Source organism: Callorhinus ursinus, unplaced genomic scaffold, assembly GCF_003265705.2.
Source record: "Callorhinus ursinus isolate GAN/ISIS: 27379988/994484 unplaced genomic scaffold, GSC_fseal_2.0 scaffold19, whole genome shotgun sequence".
In the NCBI taxonomy this organism is placed as follows: Eukaryota; Metazoa; Chordata; class Mammalia; order Carnivora; family Otariidae; genus Callorhinus; species Callorhinus ursinus.
The window spans coordinates 16,012,144-16,036,536 of record NW_027397081.1 but is presented as its reverse complement, the minus strand read 5'-3'; the positions used below and the strand labels follow the sequence as shown (position 1 = coordinate 16,036,536).

At 57.8% G+C, this 24,393-nt stretch overlaps 1 protein-coding gene across 1 annotated transcript in view; it reads left to right on the top strand.

The window, feature by feature from the left end:
• The first annotated feature begins 278 nt into the window (after nt 1-278).
• The window catches only part of NECTIN1 (nectin cell adhesion molecule 1), a 63,667-nt gene continuing 39,552 nt past the window's right edge, over nt 279-24,393 (top strand). The window contains exon 1 of the mRNA XM_025893648.2: nt 279-896. Coding sequence (XP_025749433.1) covers nt 818-896 — 79 coding nt within the window. The 5' untranslated portion in view covers nt 279-817. The remainder of the gene's footprint in view (nt 897-24,393) is intronic.

The window sequence follows — 24,393 nt, the reverse complement described above, 5'->3', positions numbered from 1 at the left end:
CGGCCGGGCCGGGGCCGGGGCCGGGGCCGGGGCAGGGCGGGCGCGGGCCGCGCGTCGGGAGCCAGGAGGGGGTTAACGCTAACCCCTCCCCCTCGGTCTGACATCACGGGGAGAGCGGCTGAGAGGCTGGAGCTCGGCGAGTGAGAGAAAGAGCGAGAGCGGCGAGCGCGGCGCGGCTCGGCGCCCAGGCAGCTCCACATTGTTGCGGATCGCCGGGACCCGGCAGCGCGAGCAGCGGCGGCGGCGCGGGGTGGGTGGGGGGGACGCGCGGCGCACCCGGCTCGCCCTCCGCCCGCGGAGCCGCACCGCCCGAGCCGCCGAGCCGCGCGGCCGCCCGCCGCCTGGGCCCCGAGCCCACCGCGCCTCCCGCCCGCCGCCCTCGGAGGACGGCCGGCCATGGACGCCTGCAAGTTGGAGCCGAGCGGGAGGGTGTGAGCGCGCCGGGGGCCGGGAGCCCGCGCAGCGCAGCGGGGCAGCCGGGCGCGCCGGGGGTGGGTCCCTCTCCCCAGCCGGGCTCTGCGTGGAAGAAGAGGGCGGGGACCGGCGCCGGGAGGAGAGCGGAGGAGGAGAAGGGGGCATGACTCGTGCAACTTGCGGCGGGCATCCACCGAGCCTCTGAGCCGCCGGCGGCCCGGGGCCGGGATTGCGGCCGCGCCGATCGCACCCAGCCCACCCCGCCCCGGACGACGGCTGCGGCTGACCTGGATCCTCGGAGCGCCCGCCGGCCGGCAGCGATCGGCCTTCGTCTTCCGGGCTGGTTTCTGGAGCGCGGGGAGCGCTCTCCTCGCGGCCCCTCTCGCCGGACCCCCGGACCCCGATGGCTCGGATGGGGCTTGCGGGCGCCGCTGGACGCTGGTGGGGACTCGCTCTCGGCTTGACCGCATTCTTCCTCCCAGGTAAGCGCGTTCCGCCTCTGCCTTTTTTACCGCTCCCCCCCCCGCCATTCCAATGCCTTCCCGGAGCTGGGAGCTGGATGGCGGGCACGTCTGGGTTATAGGCAGCGAAAGGAGCCAGAAAAGTTGGGTCACGGCTTAGGTAAGGGGGGTGCGGGTGGCACGGCGGAGAGAGAGGATGAGAAGCCCAACAGCCTGCCCTGCAGGGAAGCGGTCGGATGCACGTCTCTGTATGGCAAGAAAGCACTTTACCGCTCAGTTTTTCACAAAAATAACAATATGTAATAGCGTTCTATTTATTTAATAACCAGCTCTCAGCTCGGGAAGCAGTTTGGAAACACTGTATGTTACATAAATGCAAAATAATCACCGTAATCTCCGTCTCAGGGTATGAGACAACAGCCCCAGGGGGAGGGCGTCAGTCTCTCGGAGGCGGTGGGCTGTGGGTCTGGAGGATGGCAGGGGGGCTTCGTCTCTGTCCCCGGCCCCTTTGCCAGACGGCTCCGCGCGCTCGCGCCTCCTCCCGCCCCACGCAGCCCCACGCGGGCGCCGAGAGCCGGCTCCTGCGTCAGAGGCAGCTTCTCGCTCACCTGCGGTTCCTCTCCCGGTGGGTGAGGCCCGGGCCGCGCGGGCTCGCAACCTCCCGGCCTTGCGCGGGCTGGACTTAACCTCGGAACTCCACTCCCAGTTTGCAACCCCCCCCCCCAGCCCAGGAAGCGCCGCGGGCTTGGTGCCAGCCAGGTGGCTGCATGACCCACTTTCCCGAGATGCCCCTTCGTGTCCTTCCCCGAGGTGCCGGCGGCCGAGGGGTTAACCCGACGCCCGACCCTGGGGTGGCCCGCGGTGGCCCATCTGACGGGTGCGGTGGGGGCGGAGGCTGGGACCGGCCGGCGGCGTATTGTGCTGGGGAATGAACTGGAAAATGCGTTTAGGAGGCAAATCCGACCGAGTCCCCTCGCCTGGATTTAACCCTTTGTGTCCCTGGGGAAGCTACCCAGCTCCCACGGTGGCTGGTGACACCAGCGGGGGTCGGGGTGGGGGTGGGGGTTCCTCCACCCCTCTGGGAAGAAATGTGAGCCGATCTCCCGCTCCCTTCCCGCCTGGGCTAGATGGGGTTTTGGCGGGGGGAGGGAGGGGGCTTGGCTGGAGCACGTGGTCTGGGCTTAGGGTGGCAGAATAAGGGGTCGGAGTACAGAGAGACCAGCTCCGATGGGGTGAGAATACCGGATCGCTGGCAGCGGCCCGTTGGAGATGCCCGCGATGCCGCAGACTTTTGGGCTGGTGTGTTACCCAGAGGCCAACCCGGCTGCCGAGTTGCAGGCCGGGGTGCACCCCTGGGAGGCAGGAACCTGGCCTCATTCAGTTCTGTACCCTTTCTGCCACTAGCCTACCGCCAAGGCTCCACAGATCTCGCTGAGTGGCTGATGGCATCGAAAGCACTTTGTAGAAGCCAGCACAACGGTTCCCCCGCCCCTACAGCCTGTGGGGTGCTGCCCTGCTAGGTGTGGGGGGGGAGGGGGCACTGCCCATTTCCAGGGGCCTGACTAGTCCCATCCCTGGCAGGGTGGTCATGGGGAGTGAGAGGTCTTCCTCTCACACGGGACCTCCTGGGAATCCAGCTGGAGCTCAGGCCCTACCTAAGACTCCCCTGACCACTGGGGGTTTGGGCTTCTGGGAACCCTTAACTGCATAGTGTCCATACCAGGATTCTAGAGAAAGGAGAGCTTTGGGAGAGCTCTAGTTGGTTTGGCACACCAGGGGTTAACCTAATTCTGGTCGGACAAAGAGTGGGAAGGTTTGGGGGAAAAGAATGAACTCACCCCCATCCTCCCCTCCTTTTGTTGTTGTCTTTCCCCCAGCTTTGTGATACACAGTGGGTAATTATTTCTTGGGGGGGGGTGCCTGCTGGAAGCCTGCTCACTCAAGGAGTGGGACCAGGGAGATGGCACTCCCACCTAGCTCAAGTGTAGACGCTACCCCCACCCAAAATCCAGATTGAGGGGTAGGATGCAGACCTAGAACCCCAGCTCAGACAGGCATTTCATAAGCACTCCTTGATTGACTGTCATTGTCATGGCTGGCCGGCATCATGGGCAGCCAGAATTCCCCGATCGGCCAAGCTCCTGTACCCTGAGCCGGTGCCCCTGGTCCCCTGCAAAGGGAGGCAGGGGGTATGGTGGTGCCCATCTGACACTTGGATGGAGGCTGGTAGGCTCAGAAGTTGCCTGCCCACACCCCACTTTCTACACACACACACACCCGGCTCCCTCCTGAGTGCTCACTGCTGCTCCTCTCTGGGGACTTGCCAGCCTGATGCTCTTTTCTGGGTTCTCCTGGGCTGTGTCAGGGAGCACCGACACAGGACCTCTCTGGGGGAAAGCAGGTGGGGGCAGCCCCCAGAGTGTATGATGACCCCCTGACTAAAAAACAAACAAACAAAAAAAACCCCACAACATTCCCAGTCTGGCTATTGACGTGTAAACACAGAAGTATGTTTTTACAACACAGACTTTACCAGGCTGGGCGGTGAAGCCCCACAAGCTTCTGAGATAACAGTTCCTACAGGTCAGCTCCAAGGAGAGGGCCAGTAGGGCCTGGGGACTGCACCCTAAAGAGGGCCCGGAGGAGCCCTGGAGGGAGACAGAGAACCTACCTTTGAAGCAGGTGCGGAGAGCTGGTGTCCCACCTACACCACACCCTCCCTAATTGGCTTCCCCAAACCTTTTGTCTAGAGAGAGCACACACACCCCAGGTGTCATGCACACCCTCGGAAGACCTGTCGGGCCGCCACCGCACACCCCTTCTCTGCAGTCTGTACAGAGCTCCCAGAAGGTGGTTTCCTGCGAAACTCAGAGTGTCAGAGCAGCTGGGCCCTTTCCCTCTCTCCCCATTTCTCACAGACAGCGATGTGCTCAGGCTTGCTGGGCAGGACATTATGGCAAAACCAATTCTGCTGGCCTGGGGATTACAGCGTGTGTGAACAGCAGTCTCGTGCCCGTTCTGGAGGCTGCGCTATAGAGAGTGTCTCGGAATCAGATTCAGGGCCTAATAGCCAAAGCTGGAGGGGAGGAGAAGATATTGCAGAGTCTGGGCCCAGCAACCCCAGCAGAGCAGCTGAGAAGGCATCTCTGAGCCTGAATATCTGTGGCTCGGGGGCAGGGGGGCCCCTTGTGGTCCCACGCGGGCTGAAAGAATGGTATTAGTTCCCTCCTCGGCCACCCGGCTTTACACAGTGAATCCACCTCGGTGGCCACTTCCTGACCCAGGACCCAGTTGAATGCTGCCAGGATGGTGGCACCAGCCAACAGGCCCCTAGTGCTGACGGCTGAGCCAGTGGGCCGGCATGAGGGGGTGGGGGTTCGGGCAGAGGGTCTGCCCCAGCTGCTGTGTCTAGATACTGCCATTGTTTAGCATTGACTAATGTTCATTGTTCGGCACAAACAGAAAACACCCAAGGGAGGTGTGAATATACCTTGGATTTTCCTGATCTTACCTTTCCTGGTTAACCTGGTAACTTGAATGGCTCCTACCTGGGGGAGAGACAGAGAGGGGGCCTGTGTATTCACCTGCTTTACTGTTGTTGTGTTGTCCGTTTGGTTGTTTTTGTTTTTGTTTTTTTAACTTTGCATGTTGGCCAGGGTGCCAGGCTGGGATGGACAGTAGCCAGCTATGGGAGTTAGGCTGTAGCGGTTCTGACAGTCTGCATATTGTCTCGCCATCAGTGTCGAGTGGGTACTCGCACACACGTGTGTGCAAGGCTTTGTGTGCTTGTGTTGGTTATCTACAATGCCTTGTGCCCCTGCAGAGCCATGGGCACGAGGGCAAGGAGGTGTTGTTCACTGGCATGTGTGGGTCACTGCAGGCCTGGGGCCATCAATAGATAGCAGGTGGATAGTCACATGTAACTGATTTCTTAAGTCTTTCCAACTAGGATTTTGTGAGTAGCTTTGAGCCTTGATAATGCTTGTGTTGATGTCAGAGTGTCCGGGAGGCGGTTTTGGGAAGAGACCTAGGATTTGCCCTTAGCCAGCTCCTTCCAAGATGGGCTGTCGGGTCCTTTGGGGGGTGGGCAGCCTCTACACCGGTTGCTATTCCTATTCTGTCCTTGGCTTTAGACCGGACCTCCACATGCTCACAGGGAGGTGCTCAGCTGGAGAGACTTTACTCTCTTGTCTCGCTGGCAAACAGCGTCTGGAACCTGCTGCTCACTGGGGCCTGGCTTGTCCCACAGCTTCTTGAGACCCCTGCAAGGCTGGGAGGGTCCCTGAGAGATAGGTTTTCAGCTACTGATTTGGCATCTTTGCTTCCTGTATGAATACTTGGGGAACAAGGGGATCATCTGGGGGGCGAAGGTGGCATACTCTGAGCATTTAAAAAGGGCCACGAGTGTGGGTTTTGGTCCTCCATAAATAGCCCTGCAGAACCATATGTGTGCCCGGGTCAGCAACATACATGTGCCTGGAGACACCTGGCTTGTGCAGCAGAACTTGGGAGCCCCCTTGATGGAAGGGGAAGAGGGCTCATCCTGGGAGCCCAGGACCCTGTGCCCCAGGCTGGCGGGCAGTTGCTTCTCCCCTGTGGTGCCCGCCCCTCTCCATAGAGACCAGGTCTGGGAAGCCAACAGCAGATGTGCTGGCTGGGCCAGGAGGTAACTTAAGATCTGAGCAGGTTTCACCTTGCAGAGGGAATGCCCTGAGTTGGAGATAACACCCTTTAGTCCAGTTAACCCTTGAAGCTCTGGATTCTATGTGCTGATTTGGGAGATGGGGAAAGAGAAAACGTAGATGGAAAGAAGACACATCAAGCCTAACATCTGAACCCTGACCCATTCCACAAGGAGAGGTGAACTTGGTATAACAGGAGAGACCCAATAAGGGCACAAAGAAAGTCTTCCTGACGGCAGGCTGTAGGCTCTTTAGGGCAATGGATAATCCCAAGGTTTATCCTTGGATGGCGAAGTGGGGCAGTGATATGTATTCTCAGGAGCTCATGGGATCTGTGCCTCTCTAGAGCACGGCCCTAGGGCAGGGCAGCAGCAGTGACCCCAGGCCCTAGTCAACAGATAATGGCATACAGCTTGCTTGCTCTCCCTGCAGCCTGGGGAGCACCCCATCTTGGCCGCCCAGCAAAGTACAGCCAGGTCAACTGGGTTTGAATCCCAGCTCGACAAATTGCTAGCTGAGTAGACTTGGTTAAGTTTACTTCATAGGCCTCAGTTTTCTCCATCTGTACAATGGGTTTCTGTGAGTACAGCTTTCAAAGGAGGTTGTAAAGATTAAACTGACAGTAAGGTATGAAAAGTGCTGAGCGCGTTGCAGGCATGTGATAAAATGGGCAGTGAAGTGGCAGCTGCTTCCGTGCTCCGTGCCTTTCCTCTGAGTGGTCACGGCCCCCTCTGCATCTGCCGGCGGGGCAGTGCCACCTCTGTACTCCCCTGAGGAAGAGCCACTCAGCTGCCTGCCCGGTGCTGACCTCACTGCCCTGGTTGCCAGCCAGGAGCTGTTCAGGGAGCCCCCCGCCCCAACCTGGAAACAATGGCGGAGGCTACAGCAGCCCTAGGGGCTCAGGGGGCCTGGTGGGCTCCAGGGGCCTGGTGGGCTCCAGGCACCTGTATGAGCCCGACCCTGGTGGTCGTGGACTCGCACACACAGCAGGGTGCTCTGTGGCCTTTGTTCTGCAGCGCAGCACCAGGGGCTCTCCCGGGCACCCGCCTCACTCCCTGGCTACGCCGCAGCGAGGCTCCGTTGTCCATCTGGAGCTCTGGCTGGGGTAGAAGCCGGGGCTGGCAGAGAGGGCCTGGGACTCAGCCCCTGCCCTCCTTCAGAATTCTGCATTTGGGGGAAGGGTGGGCCACTAGACCCTGTCTCCAGCAGTCCACTCATCTGGCAGGATGGTACAGCCAGATCGAGAATCCCTCCTGGCGTCACCCCCTTCTCGCTGGCAGAAAAGCCTCTTCCGGTTTATCCTGTTGCAGATAGAATCCTTTCGCCACTAAAAATAAAAATGTCTGTGGCCCTCTTGACAGCTCATGGTTCCAGCTGATCCTCCCAGTAACCCCATGTGAACGGTATTCCTGGTCCTTCCATTTTACAGATGAGGAAAGTGAGTCAGCTTAGTAATTTGCTGACCACCTCCAGCTAATGTGGCCAAGTCGGGTGCTGGGTCCTCTGACCCCCAATAGATCTCCCAGTAGATGAGGGAGCTGAAACAGGCTGAGATGGACACATTACAGCAGAGGTTGAGCCAGGCCATGATAGGGCGAGTCCAGTGAGATGGTCATGCACTTCGCCAGCCACCACTACTCTCCCCCTACCACAAGCCAGAGCTCCCTAGGGAAGTGAGGGATAAGTGAGGACATGGGTCGGAGGGTGGCCCAGCCAGAGCTGACCATGGATCCCAGGTCCCCACCACAGTACAGGACACCCAGCAACCGAACGGCTGGAGTTGCAGGGAAGGCAGGGGAGGGAAGGGTGTCTTTCTAGAAGCTAGAGCATCACCCCCTGGAGATCTGGCCTGAGACGAGGGCAGGGCTCTGGGGTATGAGCACGGAGCCCCAGGGCGCAGGCAGTCACGGGGGGCAGAGAGTGGTCCTCCGAGAGCTTGTGGACTGGCCTGGGGCCGCAGAGGGGAAGGGGCTGAGATTTGGCAGGCAGAGCCAACTCCTTCTCCCAGGCCACTCCCCACCCGGCTCTGGTCTGTGCAGACCCCAGTTTCATTTCCAGTTTATGAGGAGTCTCATTACCAAGCCACAGACAATAAAACCCGCCCGGCCACTCTGGCCCGGATCTCATTAGAGGACATTAGTTCCACTGGCTGGTAGCTCCGCTGGGACACAGCTGCAGGCGTGGCCCAGGAAGCAAAACAGGCCAGTGGCCACGGGCACAAGAACGTCCCATTGGGAGTTTGAGTTTGATCTATGGGCTTAAGTGGAATGCCTCCTGGAATGTGTGTTCCCCAAGGCTGCAAACACTCCTTTCCGCCCCCTTGGGCCCCCCAATTCTATCCCCTGCCTGAAGGGGAGAAGTACACAGCTCTCCGCCAGGGCTGTTCCTAGGAGTCCGCTTTGTCTGGCAGGACCTGGCCCAGAAGCTCAGCAAACCACCATTCTGGGGCAGAGGGCCTTTGCGGGACAGGGCAGCAGCCCACCCTTACCCCTAAGTCTGAGAGACACGTGCTAGCAGCAGAGAGGGAGTCTGGATTCCTCACAGCCACTTCGGCCTGAATCCTGGCCCATCTTTCTGCCCAGAAGGTGGGGTGGAGACCTGGGGACCCCACAATAGAAATTTCTTTCCTCCCCTAAAGATGCACTTGTGGCAGCTGACAGCCTTGGCAGGAGCTTGCTGGTCTCACATCCCTCCCGGAGGTGGAGTAACTTGCCCACGGTCACTGTGATGGAGCCATGGGTCCCCTCTTGGGGTTCTCCTCACCAAAGCCGGGATTATTCCTTGCTTTGCAGATTCTAGTCCCTGTTGACAGCCCCTCTCCTCTCCATCTGCACCTTCTCCTCCTGCTTTATCTTGATGTCTTTCCCCTGCAATCCTGCATACCTGCTGGTCACCAGAATACCACCAGGGCTCAGGCACCATGAAAACAAGACCAGAGCAAAGGGAACCCTGCCCTGTCTCAGGAGCTCAGTCTTGTGGAGAGGAAAGTGAGCAGCAGGCCCAGAGAACTAGTTCTTAGCACACACGAGCTCACTTGTGTGCTCCCATGGAGGGTCACACAGGCCAGCCCACGCTTTGGCACATGAACTGGTGTGCCCGCCAAGTGAGTCAGCCGAGATAGGAGGGCCGGTCTGTTTGGGCAGACGCGAGTCAGCCTGGCTCTGGAGGCAAGGGGAGTGGAGACCTATACGGGGTCTTGGAGCTCCCCGGTAAGGCCCTAGGCTACCGCTGGTCTGGAGTGCAGGCCCCAAGTGGGACTGCTGAGGCTGCTTCCATGCCCTCGACTCTCCGGGCCCTGAGCAGGGAGTATCCCAAGCAACCCCTCCCTTAGTCCTGGTGGGTTGCGGGCAATTGCTGTCAGCTGCCAGGACAGAGGAAGTTCGAGAAGGTGCCTCAGAGCCAAGCCAGCCTTGTAACCACTTGTGGGCCCCACCTCGGGAGGGGCTGCTTGCAACGCCCTTGCTCCCAGGACTGTGGCAGGGGCCCATGACTCCTGGCTCTCTGGCTCCCATCTGGCCACACGGCTTCTTGGATGGATGGACCTAAAGCCTACGTGACAAAGACACTCACAGGCCCGGAGAATCTGCTCGCTGCCCCCTCCCTGGCTCATCTCTCACTGCCCTCCCCTGAAGGCCAGGCCCGCCCAGCCACACACCCCTGTATTCACGCCCCAGGTTTCCCCGCCTTACTTCCCGTATCTAAATACTGACCTAAGAGCCACTTCCACCATGAAGCCTCCTGACCCACCCCCCGCCCCCAGCTGGGGATAACCTCTCCCATCTCAAAGCCCTCTCGCACCTCATCCGGGCCACTCCATGCCACTAACCACTCCGCGTCTTGCTATGTGGTCATTCAGGCCTGGGACTTACCATCTCCCCAAGACCGAGAGCTCCAAAGGGACAACGTCCGTTACTGATGGATCTCAGTGTCCCCAGGGCCTAGTACAGGTTGGCCACATCAGGGGCTGCTACTAGATGCCAGCTGGATACATGGTTGGTCGTTTGGACAGTTGATGACAATGATAGTAATAACGAACTTTTATTGAAGAGTACTTGGGTGGCAGACACTGTCGTCAACTTCTTACATGTAATAACTTCTTTAATTTTCATAACAACTCATGTGGAAGGTACATCTGTTCTCTCTTTTTTTTTTTTAACATGAGGAAAGATGAGGCCCAGCAGAGGTTAGGTAACCTGCCAATGGTCACACAAGTGACTTACTAACTAGTTAAGTGGCAGAGCCAAGAAGTCAGGCCCGATGTCCATGATCATACCACTTAGCTAAGCGGGTGGACTGGCGATGGAGAGAGACAGCTTACCAAGCCTGGGAGAAACACAGGACCTTGCATCCAGAATGCCCACCACTCCTGCATAGTGCTCACCCCCCTGTTCCCTTTGATGGTGCGGGGGTAACCTGATGGGGAGTTATCAGTGCTTATCATCAGAGTCTCGGTGGTCATCACTACTGTATCCTTTAGATACCTTACAGGTACTAGAAGCACAGTCATTACACTCCTGGTGGATCCTCCTGCAGTCACTGTTACGTCTTGGGAGTGTTGATGTGGCTATGCTGGAGAGAAGTGTCTCGATATCATCACTCTTTCATCCCCTGAGCTTTGGGGCATCACTGCCGCCACATGGGGGCCTCCTCCCATGCTGCACCGTGAGACTAGAGCCAGGGGGTACTAGCTTCTCCCAAAGAAGCCACTGGGAACTACCCCCAGCCGGTGTTCCCAGGCTGTCCCCGGGCCCTGGGTGGGTCCACAGCTCAGCAAGCTGATCCTATGTCAGAGCCCATCCGAAGCTTCTGGGAGGTTCTGGTCTCCCTTGCCCTCACCCAGAGATTCCCAAAAAATGGCAAGGGAGGAGTCCCTGCCTGGAGTGATGGGGAGGATTTAGGGTGTTCACCTGTACTGGCTGCTTGGATCCCCTGGGATGAAAGGGCTGGTGCTTCCTCTGCCCCAGGCAGGTTCAGAACAGGGGGCTGGGCACAGAGGCATGGAGCCTCGCGGTCTCGCGGCAGGGGTAGAGAACTATCCCAGGGAAGAGGGTCATGGGAGCAGAAAGATCAAAACGCCTTCCAGGGTCGTGGCCGAGGACCGAGTGACCTCCAGATAGCTCACACGCGGACTGTCCTCTCGATGGTGACCCGGGGCCGATGCTCCCCTCAGCACACCCTGACCCCTGCAGGTCACCATGTGGGCTCAGGCCTCACAAACTTGCTTAATTAGGAAGGTAACTGGGCTGCCAAACAGTCACCTGATATGTTTCGATGCCAAAGAGAAATTCCTCCTAGACCCTCTGCTGTTCTAGATTATCCATGCTCCGTTAGCTTGAATTACGGCAGAGCCTCTGTGGCCCAGACACAGGCCAAAGCTCTGCGATTGGTTCCTGAGGCTGGAGTCTGCCCTGTGCCCAGGAAATGCTTGGAAGCAATAGTAGGATGGAGGCCTGAGACCCACCTGACGCCCATCCAAACCCTTAGTGCATGTCAGGGCCCAGGGCCTACAGATGCCCACCTGTGTCTTGAGCCAAGCCACCTCTTTGCCCTTCTTCTCTACCCTGTGGGTCAGGCGTCCTTCGAGAGTTTTGAGTCAATGGCATAAGCCTTTGGCGGTGGCTCCTGGGTAAAAATTGGAGCAGAGGCAGGGCCAGGCTTCTCTCGGGTGTAAATAAGATCAGAGCAGAACAGCCGCACTGCACTGGATTATTTTATTATGATTGCCCACCTCCCCCACCCCCCGAACTGTCCTCACCTCATTGGCCTAGATAGCTACATCTCGCAGAATGATGGATGGGCCTCCTCTCCCTTCTCAGGCAGGGGGGTGGCCAGCCCTGCTGCCGAGACGCCCTCCTACCCGGCCCCTTCCCAGATTTATTCTCTGTGTTTATGGTGCCCAGAGAGTAATCAGTGTCCTGGGCCGGCTGAGCACTCTGATTATCTCCGCTCGATTGATGGATGGGCCTTTGGGGAACTTGGGCAATGGCCCCCTGCCTGCCCTTGCCCACCCAGCACCCTTCCCACCCTGAGTCACCTCCCAGGGGTCAGATGAGGGGCCTCCCTGTGGGTACGGGGGGAGGGGGGCGATGGGGGAGGGAGCCCGCAACATCCCTCCCTAGCACCCACATCTTGGCCCTGCAGTGGGGGCGAGAACTGGGGAAGGGTCTCTGTGGCTCCCCCTTCCCTCCAGGGAGCCCAGAGCAGGGGCACACAGGGCCACCAGGCGGCTTGCCTGGGGACCAGCACCCCCTGCTCTGCCCAGGAAGATGGCTCGATTCCCCCCTCCCTTCCTCTCACTCCATCACTCCTGCCCCCTTGGCCCTTGTGTACACAGCTCAAGCTGTAATGATAATTTGTGCAGCTTTATGTGTTTCTTTACAAGTGTTTTTATGTCCTCTGTGTGTGTATGAGAGAGGTTTATGGTGTGTGTGTGTGTGTGCGCGTGCGCGCTTGCGCGCCTGCGCATGCATGAGGTCGCATGCCCTGTGTGTGCATGAGGTCCTGTGCTGTGTGTGTGTGTGTGTGTGTGTGTGTGTCTGTGTGTCAGTGTGTGTCTGTGTCTGCTCCTGATTATAGACACGGATTGCCATCTTTTCACCCACAGAGGTGGGGGGTTCTCCCCCAGCTGGAGGGGGGTAGGAAGTGGGGGGAAAGAGGCAGGCAATCAGATGATGACTGTCCCTGGCAGGGTCCACACTGCCCCCCAGCCGCCAGTTAGAGAATGCAGAAGGTCAATCTGAGATAATTGTTTTGTCTATAGGATCACCAACAACTGGTTGGACTCTCCCCCCCGCCCCCGCAAATTGAACCCACTGTTCGTTTTGGAGCCAAGTGGTCTCCGTCTCTTATTACTTACGTGTGCCCACATGTGGATCTGTGTCTTGTCTTCTCTGAACTTGAGTTCCCTCCACTGGGAAGTGCGTATGCGAGAACGAGAGGCTTAGAAGAGGTAGATAGTGCGTGTGGTGGGATGAGTGCAGTGCCTGGTACAGAGTGAATCTTCACACCACTTGGTTATTAATAGCTGCTGCTTGCCCAGGGAGGCGACATCTAGGGGAGGGTCAGTTCCCTGGGGCTGGGACGCCTCTCAGCTGAGTTCCTCTCCACTTGGGCAGGGTACATCACCTGCACAGGCGCCTGGGCTCCTGGAAAATCACCCCCACCCCCAGATGGTCCCCGGAAGATGCCCGGTGACGGCTCTTTGGAGCCATCCTGTGCTCCCTTCTTAAAGAGTAGTTGGAAGCAAGAGTTATATGCCCTCAACCAACAAACCCCACACACAGGCTTCTGGCCGCACAGTGTGCTGGGTGCCAGCACTTGTGGGCATCCCTCTGCCCTGGGTGTGTGGTGGCAGGACGGGGTACACAGGTCCATTCCTGCATTCCCTCGACGTTGTGGGCACTGACGCCTCCCATGGACCCCACACTGAGCAGGGAGCAGGGGCTGAGCAGCAAACATAACTTCGCCGCCCTCCTGGAGCTGCCCACCCACAGGGGATGGTATCTGCCCTCTGGCCTCACACAGCAGGGGACACCCGAGGGTGCCATCTCTTAATGCCCGCAGGCCACAGGCCTGGCTGGGAGATGGGGAGGAGGAGCTGGGGCCTTGTGGGCTAATGCCCAAGTAAACCTGTCACTCTTCCTAAGGCTTTCCTGCTTGGCTCTGAAGGGGCAGGTGTGATGCCCCTTCTGAAAGGGACCACCTTCTTAAAGCAGGCTACGCTTCTGAGCCCATTCGGTCCCCTCCTGCCCCCAGGTCTGGAAAGAACCTCCCAGCTGGGCTATCAGCTGAGGGTAACTCCCTTCCCTGCAGGATAGACAGGGGAAGTTGGATAGATAGGGGAAGTTGGGAGAATCCTGGCACTGGAAGGAGAGCAGATAATGTAACACCCATTCACTTCTTAAAACCCCTCAGCCCCGTTCCTACTGGTTGGTTGAACATCCAGCTTCAGCATGAATACCCCCAGTAACGGGAGACTCAGCACCCTACATGGAAGCCCCTACAGCTCTGAGTGCCCCAGATGCTTCCTTGCACTGAGCTGAGATCTGCATGCCTGAAGCCCCTACCCGTGAATCCTGTCTCAGCCTCCTTGGGATCGGTGTGGAGCACATCTGATCTGGCACGGGATGTCCTTCCAGAGGGTCTCCTGCTCTCAGTCTTTTCTCCCCTGTGCTTTTGGCCAACTCTGACCTACCTGGCCATCTTTGGGGCTCTCCATGGAACCAGGTCATCAAGATCCCTAGCAGCAGGTGTGGGGCCCCGAATGGGGACTGACCTGCCCCAGGAGTTTGGCCCAGGATCCCGCAGCCACTACAGCCATCCAGGGATCCGGGAAGAGGCAGAGCAGGTTGGCTGCCTTCACGCTTCCCCACCTCCACGTCACCCCTTCCGAACCTGTTTTCCTTTGGATTAACAATAAATTGCAGTGAAAGATCCGCTTATCTCCAGTGGGAATTAAGGAATTAAGTTGGTGATGGGGAGAGAAGGGCCTGAGAAAGGGAGCATATTGCACAGATTCAGGGCATGGAGAGGACAGTGGGGAGGGGCTGAGGAGCAGGACCCTCCGCCTGCAATCTCCGCCCTGGAGACAGCGGGGAGCAGCCCCTCGTTCTCCCAGCAGCCTGTGCCCTAATGGGGACGGGTGGGGGCCTGTTGGAATGGGTGGGGTCCCCCGTGGGAGGCAGGGCACAGCAGGGACGCCCACGTGGCATGACCCTCTGGCAGCCTCTCCTATCACCCATTAGTGCTTCGCCGCACAGGGTGGCCTGTCGCGGCCCTAGGAGGGCGAGCCAGGGCATGTGGCAGGGTGAGGCACCCCGCTGTGGGACATGTGGTACGGACGCTGCGATACCATCCGCCACCCTGCAGGCAGCTCATCAGTACCATCCAGCCACTAAAATTACCCGGGGGCAGCAGACCCCTGTGACCCACTCTGCTTCTCTGATGGATTCCCGTGGCCAGTGCTTAAAGGAGTCTTTCGCCCCTGGAGAGTCTGGGCTTTTCTTTATCCTAAAGTTAAACCCAGAAGCCTCCTTCTGGAGTCCCAGCATTGCCTCTGCCCTGCTCAGCTCCAGAGCCCCTTCTCCCACATCCCCCAGGATTGCCCACTCCTTGCCACCCTCCCCATCATCAGACCCCTCCATAGCAGCAGATTTGGGAGCGCCCCTTGCCAAACCCTGAGGCTAAACAGGGAGAGATAAGAGGCTGAGCTACTCTCGGGAGAGTGGGGTGGGCGTGGGCGTTGGGATTGTGAAGTGAAGAGGGCACGGATCCAGCCAAGGACAAGGCTGCCTTCGGGTCATCCAGACCAACCCCACATCTAGTTTCAATCACTGTGATCCCGGTCTCCACCAACACCCTCCCGGGGGCTGGGAGTAGGGGTTGATGTTCGCCAGCACAGGCAGCCACTGGGAGGGGCACGGGAAGATAAAGAGCAAGGCCTGGCTGGAGATAGTGGGGGGAGGTGGGGCGGGGCGCAGAGTCCTAGGGATGCTTGGGATTCAACACTGAAGGGGTGAAGCCAGAAATGGGGCTCTCAAGTCCAAGAGTCTAGCTGGTTAATAATTAGTAGCTCTGGTTAATCATTGGTGGTTTTCCTCCAATTTCAGCTCCCCCTCCCCTGCCCTGGGCTACCCCGTCTCCCCACCCGCCCCTCCCCCAGCTGGTTTCTGGCCTCCAGAGCCAGTGTGGTATTTAATCTTCAAGAGAGATTAGTGGCCTGCTTTAGCTGGCCTCCCCCCACAGGCTGTTTGGATGCCCCTGGATATTTCCGGCTGGAAGGACAGGCCCTGTGACCACCCCAGAAGGCAGCTCCAGCTACTCTTCTGGGCCCTGCCACTGACCCCTATTGACTCACTTGGCTGACCTTGTAGGGTCCTGGGGTGACCCTGTGGGTAATGCTTCCCTAATCCTTTAGGTGAGGTCAAGTTAGTCAACATGTTTATCTGCATGTGCCAGGTACTTTGTGTCGAGAAAAAGTACTTTAAGCAGCTCAAACTAAGGCTAAAGACTTTATTCAAAGGCTAATGTGCCTCAGGGGGCACTTGAAGACCAGGTAACTCCCCAAGTGGAAACAGTATTGGAGGTGCGAGGGTGAGGAGGAGAGGGGAGCCGTGTGTCCTTGAGTTTGGGCTTTTTGGTGACATTTTCATCTCCAGCTGCTAGAAAACTTGCTCTTGGGTTGTGCAAACTTCGTGCCTCTCCCTCAGGATCCTGGGTGCTGTCCCACCCTGATGGCTGCCCAGACAGTCCCTTCTAGACCTGTTTTTATAAGTCAAGTGGTCAGGGAATGGGGAGGTGGGAAAGGAGGCAGGGCCTTAGCCAGGGACACAGGGAGCCTCTCCTGCCTATTTTAATCCTTTGCACGAGCTGGTGGTGATGCACTGTTGTACCCCCAAACAGGTGTCACCCTGCTGGCTGGACTGATGCACAGAGCGGTCCAGAGAATTTTCCAAGCAATTCAAGTATGTACAGGGCTATGAAGGGGACACCGAGGCCCTAACCTGGGAGAGGCTTCCCTGGGGAAGTGACCTTGAGGCTGGGGCCCAGAGTCTTGAGTGGGAGTGCTGAAGTGGCAGAGAATTACCAGGCCAGCCTGAGGGAGGCCACCCAGGGACACCCACGAAAGAATACTGGTGACTTCTAGATGGGGATCAGGAGCCGGTCGCCATGGGAGGGCCTGGGAGGTTCCTGTGGAGGGTTTTGGACTTAAGGGAACAATCCCCCAATCTGTTCTGTCCAGTTTCAGCCTGACCTGCACCCCAGGCCAGCCTTCCTGATGGCCAGCTGGACGTTCCCACTTCATGCTGTGTGCAGCCCAAAGCCACCTGTGGCCTTCTCCCTGCCCCCACCCCCGGGACACAGTCCTTGCTGGGCTCAGAACCCCAGTTCTGCCATTCGCTGGAGCTGGGACTCCTCCTTCATTCCCTGTATCTGGTTTGTTGTCAGTTCTTAGTGGTTCCATTTCTGCAGGACCCCTCCCCGGTCCCACGACCCCCACCTCTGAGACATCGTGGGGGCCTCTCCCCATTCCTGTGTAGCCTGCCCGCCCCTACTCTGTCTCAAGCTCTCGCAAGCTGCCTGGTGCTGCTGACTTAAGTACAGACTCCATGATCTACGCCAGGTTTCTCAACCCCAGCCAGCACCATTGACATTTGGGGCCAGAAAATTCTTTTCTATGCGGGGCTGTCTTGTGCGCTGCAGGATGTTTGGCTTCTACCCAGTAGATGCCAGCAGCGTCCTCCCCCATCCCCCACCGTGTGACAATAAAAGATGTCTTCAGACATTACTCAATGTCCCCTGGGAGGCAGAGTTACCCCCAGTTGAGAATCACTGGTCTAGGGCCTCACTGTAGCCAGAACCTACTGTGTTGTCTAGTACTTTCTCTCCTCCCTTCACCCCAGACACAGCTCTTTGAAGGAGAGGACTCAGCCTTAAGATCTCTGCAGCCTCTAGCTCAGTGCCTTGTACACAGTAGGCGCTCCATAAATGCACAGCAAACTTATGAGAGCTGGCCGGCTTCCCTCCTTCTCAGTCCCTAGCAAACTATGAGGTTTCTTCTTCTGCACACCTATCTGTTTTCTTGGCACTCTGTGTAACCCCCGAAGCCAAGATGTGCAAACTTCTGATGCTTCCCTTTCTCCCGACACCTCCCTTACCCACCTCATGGTGTTTGCAGCAAACAAAAGCATCTTTTCTCATGGAGTTAACATTTACGAATGCATCAAGGCTGGGGGCGGGGGGGGGGTGCCTCGGTGGCTGCGTGTGTGAAGTTGTGCATGGGTGTGTGGTTTCCACAGGCAGGTGTGTATGCTGGCACGCCTCTGTGTGTGGCATCCAGACCCCACTTGCACGCTGTTTCTCACTTTTCCGCCCACCCGGCCTTTGTTCCTGTTGCCCCTCGGCTTGGTGGGCCCTGCCTCATGGCCCGGCAAGCTTCCTCTCATCCTTCAAGACCCTTCCTTCTCTAATCCCCTGCCCCAAATTCATCATTTCCTCCCCAGTATTTTCATGGCACTTGTGAGCCTTCCTGCCGTAGCGCAGTGATCATGTTATTAGTTAATGTACGCTGTGTCCTTGAGCCTGGGACCGTATGGCGTGCGTGTCTGTGTGTGTGTGTGTGTGTGTTTGTGTTTGTGTTTCTAGTTCCTATTTTCTTAATACGTGTTTATTAAATAAATTGAAATAAATTGCTTACTCTATTTTCCAAAGCATTTTCTTTGTATTGTTCTAAGAGCGTGATTCATGGCTCTGCCTAACCTTTCTGCACATGCCCTCATGCGTTTCCGAGCCTGCAGATGGGCACATAACGTACACATGTATACACATACAGCACGATTGCGTTGCACATGTGTGCTTGGGTGTACATGGATGCACGCATGTGTCTCTCTTCCAGTGTTTCTGTAGACTTAAATGTGTGTCCCCCAATACTGCTCCTCTCCAAGGTGGCATGCCCTCAACCTGCAGCCCCCCCCCACCTTTGAGAAAGGGTAAGGACAGAGGGGACAGAGTGGTGACTCTCCTGGGCGGCTGTCTCCACCCGTCTCCCAGGATGTCCTTCAGACCCCAGCCCCTGGTCTGCCGGAAGGGACCAGGGGCTTCCTGTTCATCCTGGGGTAGCCCGGGGTGGGCAGGCTGGGTTTGGGGGCAGAGCCCTCTCTGCCCTAGTCACAACACACCCCCTTCTCGATCCATCTCTGCCCTGTTTAATTGGAATTTGGCTAGTGGAGACCATCTGTTCTATTCCGCCTGTTTCCATGACAACCAAGTGGCTTGAGACTGAGGTTTGTGGTGAGAGAAGTGGCCTGGGGGATGCTGGGAAAAATCAGTGAGGTCCTCCCCCTCCAACCTGCTCCACGTCGCCTTCTCCTCTCTGCCCTGCCCTGGTCCCCAAGCCCGGAGGAAGAATACAGCTTTTGCCCACGAGGGAGGAGGCAGCCCCTGCATCGCCCTCCTGTCCCAGCTTTTGCTCCCCTAGGCTACTTTGGGCTTCCTCCAGCTTGCATCCATAAGCACCTGCCGCCTGTAGGGACCGGGGAGCCGGCCCTACCCTCTGCCCACCCCAAGACTGGAAGGGGAACCGGGGGGCATCAAAGCCTGCGGTGTTTGCCTATACTTTCAAGCCTCAGTCACCCCTGCCTCCAAACGTCTTCCTCACCCTATCCTGGCATCTCAGATCTCCTTCAACCAGGGACCACACACACACACACACACACACACACACACACACACACACACACCCCACTGTACAAGCTTCAGAAATTTCAACCCACTTGTGATCGCTGATGCACCCCCCCCCCCACAATCCGGGTGTCCAGGGAACTTCAGTCCCCAGACCTTCCAGGTGACAGGGCTTTGAGAATGGGGTCCTTGGGAATGAGTACTCCCTCACAGCCCTGCTGTGGACGCTCAGGACCCCCTCCCAATGTGCCTGGCACATAGAAGAGCTCGGAACCCAGCAGAGAAACTGGGGGTCCCTACAGTGGGATGGTCCCTGAACACCCAGGAGCTCAGACAGGCCTTCACACATTGGGGTGTGAGCAAGCCTCTGTCTCTCCTATTTCTGGACACTTCTGTTTTCACGGTGTTATTTTCTGCCCTAATTTTCCCCATCTATGGCAAAGCCTCTTCCCTGCCTGCTCTATTACCAGGGGACCTGCCTGTCTTCAGAATGGCGTGCCCTGTCAGGTGACCTCTCTGTCACTCAGGTCCCAGGCACAGGGTGCCAGCCACGCCTCTTGTTGTGGCGGGGGGGGGGGGGGGGGGGGGGGGGGGGGGGGGGAGACTGCCCCAGGTGGGGAGGTGGTCCCAGGATCTCTGATGCGCTCCAGCCCAGCAGAATGGGAGGAAGATGACAGGCTGGGACCATAGCGGGTCATTGCTCGGAGCAGCTGTGCTGAGTGGGGACCTCTCCACCTGGGGGTGCCACAGCCTTGCAGGGGCCTCCTGCTGGCCAGCCTGCCTCCATCAGGGTAGGGTGGGCTCTGGCTCCCCACCATCCGTCCTTCTCCTTGGCCTCTGCTTTTCTTCTCGAGGTAGAATTCACCCACCATAAAAGTCACCCTCTTAAAAGTATACAGTGCAGTGGGTTTAGTATATTATCAGAGTTGGGTGACCATCGCCACTTGCTGACACAGAACGTTTTCATCACCCCAAAAAGAAACGCTGTACACCTTTGTGGCCACTCCCCATTCTTCCCTTGCCCGCCCCGCCCCGACCCCCCAACAATCACTAATCTACTTCTGCGTCTCTGGATTGGCCTGTTCTGAACATTTCTTATCAGTGGAATCACACCTTGTGGCCTTTTTGTGGCCGGAACCTTTCACGGAGTATTCCATGAGCCTCTCCCGTGTCGCCACCCTGCTGAAAGAGTGTCAGTCCAGTCGCTACAGGGCGACACGCAGACCCTTGTCGCAGACTGAGCCCTTCTTAAACTGACACGCGTCTCTCCCTTGCATTCACCGCTACACCAGTAAGGCAATGCTTAGCGCGCTTTAAGAGACACTTTTCTCTCTCTGAGGGGCCCCTGCTCGTCCTGTCAGACCCAGCTAAAAACCTCACTCCTCCGATCCACCATCACCCTCAGGATCGCTTCTCCTTTTGGACTCCCATCGCTTTCGGTTCATATTTTTACAAAACAAAAGGAAACACAGTGCTTAACTCAGTAATTATTTGTTTTCATGTCTGAGTTCCCTGCTAGACAGAGCTTCTGGAGGAAAAGAAAATGCCTTATTCTTTCTTAGCCCTCTGCCTCCCACCTCTTGCCGCCACCACAATCACCTCTTCCCGAGAAAGCTGGCACAGTGCTTGACTCGGAGTATTGGCAGGGGTGGCCGTGATCCTACCGTCCTCAACAAACAGAAACTACAGGAAGGTGAACGACGGATTCTAAAACCCTCCCCTTCCTCAGCCAGCCCCCTGGGGAGGGCCAGGGGAGGATTGGGGTTGCCTGCCACATACTAGCTTTGTGCCCTTGGACAACCTGCTCCACCTCTCTGACCCTCAGTTTCTGCTTCTATGAATATTGAGCAACTGAGCATAAAAGCAGGGTGATAAGTACCCACTCTGAGGATTCGATGAGATGGGACCTAGATGCTCTGAAGGGGCTGCATGCGCCACCAGCACAGTTCACCAAGAAGCCCAGGCCCCTTCTCTCGTCTTTTATGTCATTTCCAATAGATTGGAGACCCTGATGGGGACAGGTCGATGCTGTCTCTGAAATAGACTTGAAAGCGATCAGTACTATATTTTCGGGGAGGGGGGGTTCCTTTCTGCCACTGGGGGCTGGGCTGGGGGTGGGACCCAGGCCAGGCCAGCAGCCTTCACAGGGAGTCACCGGAGCTGCTGGCCCTCCCCACAGTGGGATCCAGTTCCCAAGAAGGGTGCCAAGCAGACCTTTAGGCCCTGCAAAAACAAAGCTGCCTAATTGCCTTTTAATCTGGGGATGTCGGTCTGCTGGTGTTGGTACTGAATTGTAAGGGGAGATAGTATCTTTCCCTTTGAGTGAAAAGTTATTTGATCTCTGTGTGTCAGAGGAAAGCCTGTGCCCAGAGAAGAGGTGGGGATGGAAGGGAAAGGTGGAGGGGTGGGGGCGGGGAGGGCTGGCTTTATGTCTCCAAACAAGTCTCATAAATAAAGGGAGACAAGCAGCTCTCCTGTCTTGGCTCAAGGCCATAGTTTTGTGCAGGGCTTCCTCCTTCCCCCCTGCCCCTCCCCCCTCCCCTTCAGGCCCAGGATGGGAGGACAGCTTGTCTGCAGGACTAGGGAGTGAGCACCAGCTGTCTCACCTGGAGAGGGGGGAGAGGGGGGAGAGGGGGGCTCCTGAGACCTGGATGCACTCCCCGCCCCGCCCCGCCCCGCCCCGCCCCATGGGGCCTTGGCTCTCCCTCCCCACCTTTGCTGAGGCTGCTGAGATGTCCCAGATGATTGCAGGAGGCTCCCTGCTAGCACCCCGCCTCCTGTCCCAACAGTGTCTCTCAAGAGCTGTCAGCAGGCTCACTCAAACCTAGCCTGGACCATGCTCCCCCGGTGCGCACTCTCCAACGGCTCTGCTCACGTCCTGCTCAGAGGACCCTGGGCTCTCGCCCTCTAGTCCCTGCATCCGTCCCCTCCAGCCACACCAGCCAGACTTCCAGGCACACTGCCACCTCAGGCCTCGGCACCTGGAATGTTCTGCTCCAAGACGGACACGTGGTTGGCATTTGGTTCTTGGCTCAAACATCCCCTCTCAGGAAGGCCACCCTTCATCTTAAATGGTCCTCTGCAAACACACACGCACGCACGCAGACACACAGTCTCCTTGAGAATCTTGCTCACCACAGCCTGCTCCAGGAGCTGAGCCTGACCAGCCCCCTGTCCCCTGATGGTGCCCCCCTTCCTGCAGGACTTGATAGCATCTACGGAGTGGTCACCTCACCCCCTTGCAGCCTCCAGAGGTCAGGGTGGTTATCCCTATCTTACATCCGAGGAAAGTTCAGGGAGAGTCCCACTTGGAGTGGCAGGCTCTCAGCCAGAGCTGTCCACATTTGCCACAGAAACTCCCCGCCAGGCTGTGAGGGGAAGGATGTCTGAGCCCTGCCCAGCCTTGGGCCTGACACCGGGCCAGGGATGCATGCTGTCTTGTCCTGGGAGTAGCTCTCCTGCTGACCGCCTACCGCCCATGTCCCAGCTCCACTGGGCCCCCTCCCACCCCCTCACCTCCCTCCCCGGCATGCACACAAACACAGCTGAATCCACAGCCCTGTTTCTGCATCCATCCACCTGGCTGGGCGTGGGACAGGGCGTTCTCAGCACCTCCAGGGCCTGCCCTTACTCCGGGGAGTACTCAGACCTGCTCTGCGCCCTCACAAGGCTTTAGTAAACCAAATTATGGATGGGAGGTGGAAGAAGAAGGACCCAGGGGACCTCTTTTTACACTGATGACGGCCCTCTATCCCTGGAAGCCCTTCTTTCCTGTATCTGGGCTCTCTCCATCTCCATCTTCAGAAACACTGGGGTGGTCCCAGGAAAGATCCAGAAGGAAGAGGGAGACCGCTCTGCCCTCCAGCACGTGTGCAGAACCATGATGGCAACCAGGAACACCAGCCGTGTGCCCTTGAGTTGAGCCACTCTTTCCAGTGGGTGCTAAGGCAGAGTCCCCGAGCCAGGAGCTGGTGGCACTCCCAAGGGCCGGCTTCCTGAAGGAGCAGAGTCTGGGAAGTTTGGAGGGAGCAGGGACCAGTCTCAGACAAGAGGCGTGGATGCAGTGGAGTGGACAGTCTCGAAGAGCCAAGCACACCTTGGCTTTAACCTGGCACCTTGCACTGTATGTGACTGATCCTTTTGGGACCTCACTGGGAGCACGGAATGGGGCAGTTACTTTAACAGAAATCCAGGGTGATGGGACTCAAATGTGGGAATCGGACAGAAAGTGGATTTGCTACTGTGAGCCAAGGTGCTTTCAGGGAAAGAGCATCAGCCTCAAGAGTTAGGAGCCCTGCCTCAGCCACCTCTTGGCTAAGTCACCCAAGGCAGTGTCTGACCCCAGTTATGCTTGCTTATACAGCAAGAGGGTCAGATTGGTTGTTCCTGTGCAGTCTCTTCTGGCCCATCCTTGGTGCATGGTGGATTTGTGCAGGACCCGTGGCTGCTGTGTGCAGGACCCATGGCTGTCCTCCATCACTTGGTCAAGTCCAAGGCACTCTGAGAGCAGGAAGGGCACCAAATGGGGTGATGTGACTTCCCAGGAGCCAGCTGGGCTCTGAGATCTAGAGATGTCTAACTGCCTTTGCTGTGAGACATTTCTCTGTCCCTTTGGCATCCAGCAGGAAAGCCCTTCCCAACTACTTTTGGGGCCTCTGGCATGTGGGACCCAGAAAGGAGCCAGGCAGGAGAAGCTTGTGGTCAGAACCTCCCCCCTCTATCCCTGCCAGGAGCATTTCTCAAAGCCACTTCTGTCCCAGACCCTTTCTACTGGGGCAGAAGAAGCCGTGATGCCCCCTGGCCTCCCAGTCATGCCGCTTTATCAATCGACTTTGAGTGATGGCTGAGCTGTGGGGGATGCCGCAGGGTGCTAGGATCCAGCTTGAGCGGGAGAGCGCCGCCAGTGTTCTCGTGGAGCTGTGGTCTGGTAGGGGACAGACAGTGAGCGAGTTCTTACAGATGTAGCAATGGCCAAAGGGGATGGCCTGGTGGGAACACACAGCAAGGAGCTTTGACGCTCCCCCCCCCTGCCCCAGTCTAGGGGGACTTAAAGGATGAGGGGTGCTGGAGCAAGAGGAAAAAGAAGAAGGAAGAGCAGGTGTGGTGGCCCGGCCTCAAGAGGAGCCGTGGTGCTTCGAGGGGCCTGGAAGGCACGGTGCGTGTCAGCTCCGTGAGCTAATGTTTGCTGAGCACTTCCTCTACGAGCTAATGTTTGCTGAGCACTTCCTCTATGCCAGGTTCTGCTCTTGATGCTCTGCTCACAGAAGTCTATTTCATCTCCCCAGCAAGCTATGAGGAAGTTACTACTCTTGTTCCATTTTTATACACGAGGAAACAGAAACAAAGTCTAAAGTCACACAGCAAGCCAGTGGCTGAGCTGGGATTTGAACCGAGGAGCCTGGAGCTAGGGCCTCGCTGCTGTACAACTAGAGAGAACAGGAGTCTCCAGCAAATGCCACTGATGAGGTAGAACCAGGCAGGGCCAAGCCCAGCCCCGCCCAAATCAAGAAGGAAGACCCACTGTTTTCCAGCACCAGAGCTGGCTTGCCAGCACCTGGACAGCCTCTTTCCCCAACACTCGCCTGGCCTGGAGGTGTGCGGCCGCAGCTGGCCCTCTCCCCGGTTCTGTATCAAAAGGCCTGGGGACATGCACTTGC